This window comes from Hylobates moloch, unplaced genomic scaffold, assembly GCF_009828535.3.
Source record: "Hylobates moloch isolate HMO894 unplaced genomic scaffold, HMol_V3 SCAFFOLD_12, whole genome shotgun sequence".
In the NCBI taxonomy this organism is placed as follows: Eukaryota; Metazoa; Chordata; class Mammalia; order Primates; family Hylobatidae; genus Hylobates; species Hylobates moloch.
Window position 1 is genome coordinate 41,484,874 of NW_026652287.1, and position 12,553 is coordinate 41,497,426.

A 12,553-nucleotide genomic window follows, 5' to 3' on the forward strand; every position below is an offset into this window, starting at 1 on the left:
GAGGCTGAGGCAGGAGAATGGCGTGAACCTGGGTGGTCGAGCTTGCAGTGAGCCGAGATCGCGCCACTGCACTCCAGCTTGGGCAACAGAGCAAGACTCTGTCTCAAAAAAAAAAAAAAAAAAAGGAATCTACCTTTCCCTGTCTCTTGGCTCTGCTCTCCTCTGTGCTGGCATCATTCACAGGCTCCACACAGAAACTAGGGAGCTGCAGGAGCTCCAGGCTTCTGTCCGCCTTGTGGCCGGCAGTTCTGGAGTTTACGGGGAAACAAAGAATTTTAGGAATAGATTATCGGTGACTCTGATGGTATCATACAAGCCTGAGTTGGTCGCCATGAGCAGGGGTGCGTGCTGTTCTATTTTCTTTTTCTTTTTTTCAAATGTTCTCACTCTGTTGTCCAAGCTGGAGTGTAGTGGTACACTTATGGGTCATTGGAGCTTTGAACTCCTGGGCACAAGTGATCCTCCCGCCTCAGCCTCCCAAGTAGCTGGGACCACAACATTGCACCACCACGCCAAGCTAAGTCTTTAAAAAAACTTTTGGGGCCGGGCGTGGTGGTTCACGTCTGTAATCCCAGCACTTTGGGAGGCTGAGGCGGGCGTATCACGAGGTCAGGAGATCGAGACCAGCCTGGCCAACATGGTGAAACCCCATCTCTACTAAAATACAGAAAAAAAAAAAAATTGGCCGGGCGCGGTGGCTCACGCTTGTAATCCCAGCACTTTGGGAGGCCGAGGCGGGCGGATCACGAGGTCAGGAGATCGAGACCACGGTGAAAACCCTCTCTACTAAAAATACAAAAAAATTAGCTGGGTGTGGTGGCGGGTGCCTGTAGTCCCAGCTACTCGGAGAGGCTGAGGCAGGAGAATGGCGTGAACCCGGGAGGCGGAGCTTGCAGTGAGCCGAGATCGCGCCACTGCACTCCAGCCTGGGCGACAGAGCAAGACTCCGTCTCAAAAAAAAAAAGAAAAAAAAAATTAGCTGGGTGTGGTGGCATGTGCCTGTAGTCTCAGCTACTCGGGAGTCTGAGGCAGGAGAATCGCTTGAACCTAGGAGGCAGAGGTTGCAGTGAGCTGATATCACACCACTGCACTGCAGCCTGATGACAGAGCGAGACTCCGTCTCAAAAAATAAAAAATTTTTTTTTGTAGAGATGAGATGTCACTATGTTGCCCACACTGGCCTTGAACTCCTCGGCTCAAGTGATCCTCCCGCTTCAGCCTTCCAAAGTGCTAGAATTACAAGCATGAGCTACTGAGCCTGACCTGGTGTTCTGACTGGTCCAGTGTGAGGCCTGAGGTCATGAGAAGTGTTGTCTGCTCTGCCCTAATCCTTGAGGATTTTTTTTTTTTTTTTTTTGAGACGGAGCCTCGCTCTGTCGTCCAGGCTGGAGTGCAGTGGTGTAATCTCGGCTCACTGTAACCTCTGCCTTCCAGGCTCAAGTGATTTCTCCTGCCTCAGCCTCCCCAGTAGCTGGGATTACAGGTACCTACCACCACGCCCAGCTAATTTTTGTATTTTTAGTAGAGACAGGGTTTCACCATGTTGGCCAGACTGGTCTGGAACTCCTGACCTCGTGATCCTCCTGCCTCGGCCTCCCAAAGTACTGGGATTACAGGAATGAGCCACCTCACTCAGCTGGTCTTTGAGGATTAAGCGTCGAGGGTTGGGGGCTGGGTGCGGTGGCTCACGCCTGTAATCCCAGCACTTTGGGAGCCCTAGGCAGGCGGATCACAAGGTCAGGAGATCGAGACCATCCTGGCTAACATGGTGAAACCCCGTCTCTACTAAAAATACAAAAACACAATTAGCCGGGCGTGGTAGCGGGTGCCCGTAGTCCCAGCTACTCGGGAGGCTGAGGCGGGAGAATGGCGTGAACCTGGGAGGCAGAGCTTGCAGTAAGCCGAGATTGCACCACTGCACTCCAGCCTGGGCGACAGAGCAAGACTCTGTCACAAAAAAAAAAAAAAAAAAGAGTTGAAGGTGGGGAAGTTGTGCAGGACAATCAGGGTGGGTATTTTAGGAAAATCTGGAGAGGACATTGGGGGGCGGGTATAACAGATGCCCATCTTGGGTCTGAGAGGGTGCTGCAGGGTTCCTGGGAAGGGAACACATCACTCCACCTGTGGGAGTCTGGGAAGGCTTCGCAAGGTTACCTTCCCTGCATCTCCTTCCCAAAGGGAAGGACATTTGGAGCTGGGCATTGAAGGATGAGTAGGAGTTCACCAAGTGGCAGCATGGGGTAAGGGTGAGCTTGTGATCCAGTGGGTAGTGAAGCAGGTATAGACAGGAAGCCCAATCATTGCTCACGGGTCCTATCTCTGTGTCCAGTGACGGTCCCTTCTGCCGGATCTGCCATGAGGGAGCGAACGGGGAGTGCTTGCTGTCCCCGTGTGGCTGCACCGGCACGCTGGGTGCCGTGCACAAGAGCTGTCTGGAGAGGTGGCTTTCCTCATCTAACACCAGCTACTGCGAGCTGTGCCACACGGAGTTTGCAGTGGAGAAACGGCCTCGACCCCTCACAGAGGTACCCTTAAGAGTCTGAGACTGCGGTGGGCAGTGGGGAGAGGGCAGACGTGGGGGCCAAAGGCAGGAGCTGCCCTGGACAATCTGGTGGTCTCCCTAGAGCAGAATTCCCTACTGCCCCTGTCCACCAGGTGGGTCTGCTGATTGTGTGTCAGAAACCAGGCCTGGGGTTTAAGAGCTCCCAGACCCATTACCCTCTCCCTGTTTTCATTCAGTCTTTCTCTTTCTTCCTTCTCCTTCTTCTTCTTTTTTTTTTTTTTTTTTTTGAGACAGAGTCTAACTCTTGTTGTCCAGGCTGGAGTGCAGTGGTGCGATCTCGGCTCACTGCAACCTCTGCCTCCCAGGTTCAAGCGATTCTTCTGCTTCAGCCTCCCAAGTAGCTGGGATGACAGGTGTGCGCCACCACACCCAGCTAATTTTCTGTATTTTTAGTAGAGATGGGGTTTCACCATGTTGGCCAGGCTGGTCTCAAACTCCTGACCTCAAGTGATCTGCCCGCCTCAGCCTCCCAAAGTGCTGGGATTACAGGCATGAGCCACTGTGCCCAGCCTGTGTCTTTCATTAGCAGAGATTTCCTGGGCACCTCCAGCACGCCTAGCACTCTGTTAGGCACTGGGGACCCAGCCACCAACAAGACACATAGGGCTGGACACTCATGGAGATTAAAGTCCAGTAACTTTAATCTGGACTTTGAAGCATAGCTTTTGATATGAGGTTGCAGAAAAAAAAAATCAACGAAGCAACTGGTTTCTAGGAGCAATAGTGCAATAAGGGAAAAACATGTCACAGGGGGTGGGGCAACTTGGGGTGTCAGGCAAGGCCTCAACAGGAGGTGAACCCCCCAGCTGAGGCCTGAGAGATGAAAAAGAACAAGCTGCCGGGCGCAGTGGCTCATGCCTGTAATCCCAGCACTTTGGGAGGCCGAGGCGGGCAGATCACTTGAGGTCAGGAGTTCAAGACCAGCCTGGCCAACATGGTGAAACCCCGTCTCTACTAAAAATACAAGAAAAAAAAAAATCCAGACGCGGTGGCTCACGCCTGTAATCCTAGCACTTTGGGAGGCCAGGGTGCATGGATCACTTGAGGTCAGGAGTTCAAGACCAGCCTGGCCAACATGGCAAAACCCTGTCTCTACTAGCTATACAAAATTAGCCAGGTGTGCGCCGGGCGCAGTGGCTCACGCCTGTAATCCCAGCACTTGGAGAGGCTGAGGCGGGCGGATCACGAGGCCAGGAGATCGAGACCGTCCTGGCTAACACGGTGAAACCCCGTCTCTACTAAAAACACAAAAAATTAGCTGGGTGTGGTTGCAGGCGCCTGTAGTCCCAGCTACTCGGGAGGCTAAGGCAGGAGAATGGCCTGAACCCAGGAGGCGGAGCTTGCAGTGAGCTGAGATCATGCCACTGCACTCCAGCCTGCGTGACAGAGTGAGACACGGTCTCAAAAAAAAAAAAATTTTAGCCAGGTATGGTGGTGGGTGCCTATAATCCCATCCATTAGGGAGGCTGAGGCAGGAGAATTGCCTGAACCCAGGAGGCAGAGGTTGCAGTGAGCTGAGACTAAGCCACTGCACTCCAGCCTGGGTGACAGAGCAAAACTCTGTCTCAAACAACAAGAAAAAAGCTGGGTGTGGTGGCGCATGCCTGTAATCCCAACTACTTGGGAGGCTGAGGCAGGAGAATCACTTAAACCTGGGAGGTGGAGTTTGCAGTGAGTTGAGATAGCGCCACTGCACTCCAGCCTGGGCAACAGAATGAGACTCTATCTCAAAAAAAAAAAACAAGGCTGGACGTGGTGGCTCACAATCCCAGCACTTTGGGAGGCAGAGGCGGGTGGATCACCTGAGGGCAGGAGTTTGAGACCAGCCTGGCCAACGTGGTAAAACACCGTCTCTACTAAAAATGTGGTGGGGGATAACCACTCAGAAGAGGTGAGAGGTGACCAAATTGTCAAACCTGGGCAACAAAAATTTTTTAAATAAACCCTAGAAAAGCCCCTAGCCCATCTGGGAGCCAAGGTGTAAGGAGAAAAGCGGGAGGGAGGTTCAGGCCCCTTCACACACCCTCCCACACCACACCCACTTTGGTCTACAGCCACATGGCCCCCTCCGCACGCAGCTTGTCTAGGTGGCCTCCCCCTACCCCAGGGCCTTTGCATCTGCTGCCCCTGCAGCCTAGAGCCCCATCTCCCCCATTCTTTATGTGGTTCCTTCTGTTCATTCCGTTCTCTTCAATGTCACCTCCTTGGCAATGCCTTGCCCTATGTGACAGTTCACTCATTTCATAGCTCCACTGCCAGCATGGGAGAGCAGGGGCTCTTTCTGTCTCATCCACCAGAATTTCATGAATTGAGCCCATTTCTTGGCTGGGTGCGGTGGCTCATGCCTGTAATCCCAGCACTTTGGGAAGCCAAGGTAGGAAGATCACTTGAGGCCAGGAGTTCAAGACCAGCCTGGGCAACACAGCAAGACCCTGTCTCTACAAAAAAATTAAAAAAAAAAGAAATTATTATTATTATTATTTTGAGACAGAGTCTTACTCTGTCACCCAGGCTGGAGTGCAGTGGCGCGATCTTGGCTCACTGCAACCTCCACCTCCCGGGTTCAAGCAATTCTCCTGCCTCAGCCTCCCGAGTAGCTAGGATTATAGGTGCATGCCACCACACCTGGCTAATTTTGTATTTTTAGTAGAGACGGGGTTTCTCCATGTTGGCCAGGCTGGTCTCGAACTCCTGGCCTCAAGTGATTGACCCACTTTGGCCTCCCAAAGTGCTGGGATTACAGATGTGAGCCACCACGCCAGGGTTTTTTTTTTGTTTTTTTTTTTTAAAGCCCATTTCTTTTGGCCTGTCATGTGGGGGAGGCCAAGCATAGTAGATTAGTAGCCAAGGACGCTTCGGCCCTGGAGCAAGACTTCCCAGGTTGGGACCCCAGCTTTGTGGACTATGTAGCTGTGTGAGTTTGCTCACTTGAGTTAATTCCTCTGTGCCTCAGTTTCCCCATCTGTAAAATGGGGGTAAAAGTGCCCAGCACCTGGCAGCGCCTGGCTCCTCACAGGCTCAATAAATGTTTGGAAGAAGGAAAGGGCCAGGCGTGGTGGCTCACACCTGTAATCCCAGAACTTTGGAAGGCCGAGGTGGGCAGATCACTTAAGGTCACAAGTTCGAGACCAGCCTGACCAACATGGTGAAACCCCAACTCTACTAAAAATACAAAATTAGCTGGGCGTGGTGGCGCTTGCCTATAATCCCAGCTACTCAGGAGGCTGAGGTGGGAGAATCGCTTGAACCTGGGATGTCGAGGTTGCAGTGAGCCAAGATTGTGCCACGGCACTCCAGCCTGGCTGACAGAGCGAGACTCTGTCTCAAAAAATATATATACGTACAACATTAGCCGTGCATGGTGGCGCTTGCCTGTAATCCCAGCTACTCCGGCGGCTGAGACAGGAGAATTGCTTAAATCCAGAAGGTTGAGGTTGCAATGAGCCGGGATCACGCCATTGCACTCCATCCTGGGCGACAGAGTGAGAATCTGTCTCAAAAAAAAAAAAAGAAAGAAGGAAAGGACAGAGGGAGGCCTAGTCCTGGAGGTCCTGACCCCTCCCCCTCAGTAGCCCCTTCTCTGCCCCCTCTCCCCTATCCTCTCCCCTGCAGTGGCTGAAGGACCCGGGGCCGCGGACGGAGAAGCGGACACTGTGCTGTGACATGGTGTGTTTCCTGTTCATCACGCCGCTGGCCGCCATCTCGGGCTGGTTGTGCCTGCGTGGGGCCCAGGACCACCTCCGGCTCCACAGCCAGCTGGAGGCCGTGGGTCTCATTGCCCTCACCATCGCCCTCTTCACCATCTATGTCCTCTGGACGCTGGTGAGTGGCCGCACTTGCGCAGCATGCATCTGGAGCTCTGCCGCTGGGAGCAGCAGGGCCAAGGATTTGGCCCCTGGCTTGTGGGGTACGGGGCTCCCTGGTTGCCTCTGTCTATGGCCGTGGGTAGAAGAGAGCTTCTGAGGTCACCCTGCCTCTCTAGGACTTCAGATTCCAAATGTGACAAAGGTCTAGGGAATCCCTGTGCCAGGTGTGAACCTTGACCTGAGTGCAGTATCCCCCATCCATGAACCCCCAAGATTAGGAGCGGGGCAGAGAGGAGCAAAAGCCTGAGAGAGAGATTAGGGGAGAACAAGATAGTGGGGAAATATATATTGATTAAGAAATTGAGGCCAAGCACAGTGGCTCATGCCTGTAATCCCAGCACTTTGGGAGGCCAAGGCAGGTTGATCACCTGAGGTCGGGAGTTCAAGACCAGCCTAACCAACATGAAGAAACCCCATCTCTACTACAAATACAAATTAGCCAGGTGTGGTGCCACATGCTTCTAATCCCAGCTACTGGGGAGGCTGAGGGGCAGGAGAATTGCTTGAACTCGGAAGGCGGAGGTTGCGGTAAGCTGAGATTGTGCCATTGTACTCTAGCCTGTGTAAAAAGAGCGAAACTCCATCTCAAAAAAAAAAAAAAAAGAAAAGAAAAGAAAAAAGAAAGAAATTGAAAGGGAAAACCCAGGCACATTGGCTCACTCTAATCCCAGCACTTTGGGAGGCCAAGGCAGGTGCATCGACTGAGCCCAGGAGTTCAAGACCAGCCTGGCCAACATGGTGAAACCTTGTCTCTACTAAAAATACAAAAATTTAGCTGTGCATGGTGGTGGGTGCCTGTAATCCCAGCTCCTCAGGAGGCTGAGGCAGGAGAATCATTTGAACCGGGGAGGCAGAGGTTGCAGTGAGCTGAGATTGCACCACTGCACTCCAGCCTGGGCGACAAGAGCAAAACTGTGTCTCAATAAAAATAAAAATAAATTGAAAGGGGAAAGCTAGGTGTGGTGGCTCACGCCTGTAATCCCCATACTTTGGGAGGCTGAGGTTGGTGGATTCCTTGAGGTCAGGAGTTTGAGACCAGCCTGGCCAACATGGTGAAACCCCATCTCTACTAAAAATACAAAAAATTAGCCTGGTGTGGTGGCATGTGCCTGTCATCGCAGCTACTAGGGAGACTGTGGCAGGAGCATCGCTTAAACCCAGAAGCCAGAGGTTACAATGAGCCGAGATCCTGCCACTGTACTCCAGCCTGGGCGACAGAGTGAGATTCTGTCTTAAAAAAAAGAAAAAAGAAAAGAAAAGGAAAAGAAATTGAAGGGGAAGAGAGAGAGGAACTGAGATGAAAACACTGAGTGAGGCCAGGCCCAGTGGTTGTAACATCTGCAGTCCTAGCACACTGGGAGGCCGAGGCAGGAAGATTGCTTGAAGCAAGGAGGTTCAAAACCAGGACGGGGCAACAAAGCAAGATGCCCATCTCTATAAAAAATTTAAAAGTTAGTGGGTGTGCACCTATAGTCTCAGCTACTCTGGAGACCGAGGTGGGAGGATGTCTTGAGGTTAGGAGTTTGAGACTAGCAGGGCAACTTAGGGAGACCCCCATCTCTACAAAAGGAAAATAATTAGCTGGGCATGGTGGCTCACACCTGTAATCCCAATACTTTAGGAGGCCGAGGTGGGAAAATCCCTTGAGGCCAGGAGTTCAAGACCAGCCTGGGCAACATAGAAAGACCCCGTGGCTACAAAAAATTTTTAAAAATTAGCTGGGCATGGTGGCACATGCCTGTAGTCCCAGCTACCTGGGAGGCTGAATCAGGAGGATCACTTGAGCCCAAGAGTTTGAGGCTGCAGTGAGCTGTGATCACACTACTGTACTCCACCCTGGGTGACAAAGCAAGACCCAGTATCAAAAAAAGAAAAAAAGCCTGGGTGTGGTGCCTCCTGCCTGTAATCCCAGTACTTTGGGAGGCCGCAGCAGGAGGATCGCCATAGCCATGAGTTCAAGATCAGCTTGGTGACCGGGCGCGGTGGCTCACGCTTGTAATCCCAGCACTTTGGGAGGCTGAGGCGGGCGGATCACAAGGTCAGGAGATCGAGACCACGGTGAAAGCCCGTCTCTACTAAAAATACAAAAAATTAGCCGGGCGTGGTGGCGGGCGCCTGTAGTCCCAGCTACTCGGACAGCCTGAGGCAGGAGAATGGCATCAACCCGGGAGGCGGAGCTTGCAGTGAGCCGAGATCGTGCCACTGCACTCCAGCCTGGGCGACAGAGCGAGACTCCGTCTCAAAAAAAAAAAAAAAGATCAGCTTGGGCAAGATGGTGAGACCCCATCTCAAAAAATAATAATAGGGGCTGGGCATGGTGGCTCACACCTGTAATCCCAGCACTTTAGGAGGCTGAGGCAGGCAGATTGCTTGAGCTTACAAGTTCGAGACCAGCCTGGGCAAAGGGGCAAAACCCCATCTCTACAAAAAATACAAAATTTTGTCGGCCTTGGTGGTGCGTGCCTGCAGTCTCAGCTACTCTGGAGGCTGAGGTGGAGGATCGCTTGAGCACTGGAGGCAGAGGTTGCAGTGAGCCGAGATTGCACCACTGAACTTCAGCCTGGGTGATAGAGCCTGACCATGTTTCGAAGCAAATAATAATATTAATAAAAGAAAAAGGAAAAAAAAAGGCTGGGTGCAGTGGCTTATGCCTGTAATCCCAGCACTTTGGGAGGCTGAGGCGGGCATATCACTTGAGGTCAGGAGTTTCTACTAAAAATATAAAACATTGGCCAGGCATGGTGGCTCACACCTGTAATCCCAGCACTTTGGGAGGCTGAAGGGGGTGGATCACGAGGTCAGGAGTTCAAGACCAGCCTGACCAACATGGTGAAACTGTTTCTCTACTAAAAATACAAAATTAGCTGTGTGTGGTGGTGCACGCCTGTAATCCCAGTTACTCAAGAGGCTGAGGCAGGAGAATCTCTTGAACCTGGGAGACAGATGTTGCAGTGAGCTGAGATTGCACCATTGCACTCCAGCCTGGGCAACAGAGCAAGACTCCATCTCAAAAAAAAAAAAAAGAAAATTAGCCAGGTGTGGTGGCACATGCCAGTAATCCTAGCTACTCGGGAGGCTGAGGCACAAGAATCACTTGAATTCGGGAGGTGGAAGTTACAGTGAGCTAAGATCGTGCCACTGCACTCCAGCCTGGGTGCCTGAGTGACAGAATAAGACTGTCTCAAAAAAAAAAAGAAAAGAAAAAAGCCTGAATGAGAGACTGACAGAATGATAGGGGTGTGAGGTATTGTTCTAGGCCTCTGGTAGGCAGCAGAACCCTTGCTGAGAGGCAAAAGTTCCCCCAAATCTCACCCCTCAGACACAACCACTATTGTCCAGCTGTAGAGGAGTCCCTGCCTCACAAAGTATTTTTCTTTTTTTTTTTTTTTTGAGACGGAGTCTCGCTCTGTCACCCAAGCTGGAGTGCAGTGGTGCAATCTCGCCGGTTCACCCTTTCTTGCCTCACTTTCCAGTAGTGGGATAGGTGTCCGCCACCACCCCGCTAATACGGGGTTTCACCGTGGTCTCGATCTCCTGACCTCGTGATCCACCCGCCTCAGCCTCCCAGAGTGCTGGGATTACAAGCGTGAGCCACCGCGCCCAGCCTTTAAGTATTTTTCAATGAACCTACCAGCATTTTTTTTTTTTTTGAGACGGGGTCTTGCTCTGTCACCCAGGCTAGAGTGCAGTGGCGCAATGTTGGCTCATTGCCATCTCCGCCTCCTGGGCTCAAGCGATTCTCCTGCCTCAGCCTCCTGAGTAGCTAGGATTACAGGCATGCGCCACCACACCCAGCCAATTTTTATATTTTTAGTAGAGACGGGGTTTCACCATGTTGGCCAGGCTGGTCTCGAGTTCTTGACCTCAGGTATCCACCCACCTTGGCCTCCCAAAGTGCTGGGATTACAGGCATGAGCCATCACGCCCTGCCCCTACCAGCATATTTTAAAATATGTAAATAGGATGAAATCATAGCTACTGTTTTAGCATCTGCTTGTTTTCATTTTGCTGGTGTTCTTTAAAAAAAAAACCCACACACACAAAGAGGCAGCCACCCAGCAGACATTCATTGTATGGGTGGACCATATTTATTTAACCGATCACTTTTGACAGGCACTGGGATTTTTTCCAATGTGTGTATGGTTTTATTTCTACTTCTATGTCGCCAGGTGAGTGCAATGATGAACTCGTTTGGCACTCCGCCTATGTTTCTTGGAAGTGCTTGGTCAAAGGATGGAACATGACATTGTCATTATCACCCTGCCACCATCTCTGGCTAATTTTTGTATTTTTAGTAGAGACGAGTTTTCACCATGTTGGCCAGGCTGGTCTCAAACTCCTGGACTCAGGTGATCTGCCCACCTTGGCCTCCCAAAATGCTGGGATTATAGGCATGAGCCATTGCGCTAAGTGACATTTTTTTTTTTGATTTTTTTTTTTGAGACAGAGGCTCGCTCTGTCACCAGGCTAGAATGCAGTGACGTGATCTTGGCTCACTGCAACCTCTGCCTCTCAGGTTCAAGCAATTCTCCTGCCTCAGCCTCCCGAGTAGCTGGAACTACAGGTGTGTGCCACCACACCCAGATAATTTTTTTTATTTTTAGTAGAGACAGGGTTTCACCATGTTGGCCAGGATGGTCTCGATCTCTTGACCTCGTGATCCGCCCACCTCTGCCTCCCAAAGTGCTGGGATTACAGGTGTGAGCCACCATGCCAGGCCATTTTTAAATTTTTTTATAGACTAATTTTTAGAGCAATTTTAGGTTCACAGCAAAATTTAGCAGAAAGTACAGAGAGTTCCTGTATATCACCCGGCTCCATACACACACAACCTGCACAGCCTCACCCACTATTAACATCGTGTACCCAAGCAGTGCATTTGTTACAATCAGTGAACCTTCATTATCCCTTTAAAGCCATAGTTCACATTAGGATTCACTTTTTTTGTTTGTTTTGAGATGGTATCTTGCCCTGTCTCCCAGACTGGAGTGCAGTGGTGTGATCTCCGCTCACTGCAACCTCTGCCTCCTAGGCTCAAGCGATCCTCCCACTTCAGCCCTCCCGAGTAACTAGGACCACAGGTGCCCACTACCACACCTGGCTAATTTTTGTATTTTTTGTAGAGACAGGGTTTTGCTATGTTGTTGTAGCTGGTCTTAAACTCCTGGGCTCAAACCTTGGCTTCCCAAAGTGCTGGGATTACAGGTGTGAGTCACCGCACCTGGCTGTGTGTGTGTGTGTGTGTGGCGGGCAGGGAATAGGATTGTGGTTTGTCACCCAGGCTGCAGTGCAGTGTGGTGTGATCATGGCTCACTGCAGCCTCAACCTCCCAGGCTCAATTGATCCTCCCACCTCAGCTTCCTGAGTAACTAGTATTACAGGTGTGCGCACCACGCCTGGCTAATTTTTGTATTTTTTTGGTGGAGATGGGGTTTTGCCATGTTGTCCAGGCTGGGAGTTGACTCTTGCTGTTGGACATTTATAAGTTTTGATGAATGTATAATGACATATATTCACTATTTTTTTTTTTTTTTTAGACAGAGTCTCACTCTGTGCCAGGCTGGAGTGCAGTGGTGCGATCTGGGCTCACTGCAACTTCTGCCTCCCGGGTTCAAGCGATTCTCCTGCCTCAGCCTCCCGAGTAGCTGAGACTACAGTCCTGTGCCACCATGCCCAGCTAATTTTTGTATTCTTAGTGGAGATGGGGTTTCACCATGTTGGCCAGGATGGTCTCGATCTCTTGACCTCGTGATCTGCCCACCTTGGCCTCCCAAAGGGCTGGGATTACAGGCGTGAGCCACTGCGCCCGGCCATATTCACCATTGTAATATAAGACAGAGTAGTTTCATTGCCCTGAAAATCCTGTGTGCTCTATCTATTCATGCCACCTTCCTTTTCCCCAACCCCAATCCACTGCTGATCTTTTTACTGTCTCCATGGTTTAGCCTTTTCCAGAATGTCCTATAGTTGGAGTCATTCAGTATGCAGCATCTTCAGGTTGGTTGATTTCATTTAGTGATATGCATTTAAGGTTATTTTCGTGGCTTAAGGGCTTTTTTTTTTTTTTTTTTTGAGGCAGAGTCGCTCTTTCACCCAGGCTGGAGTGAAGTGGCGTGATCTCGGC

General features: G+C 51.0%; 1 protein-coding gene across 1 annotated transcript in view; it reads left to right on the forward strand.

The window, feature by feature from the left end:
- MARCHF2 (membrane associated ring-CH-type finger 2) overlaps positions 1-7,293 on the forward strand; it is a 20,416-nt gene extending 13,123 nt beyond the window's left edge. Inside the window, exons 3-4 of the mRNA XM_058425749.1 lie at positions 2,330-2,525; positions 6,176-7,293. Of these exons, the coding sequence (XP_058281732.1) occupies positions 2,330-2,525; positions 6,176-6,526 (547 nt within the window). The 3' untranslated portion in view covers positions 6,527-7,293. The remainder of the gene's footprint in view (positions 1-2,329; positions 2,526-6,175) is intronic.
- The last annotated feature ends 5,260 nt before the right edge of the window (positions 7,294-12,553 follow it).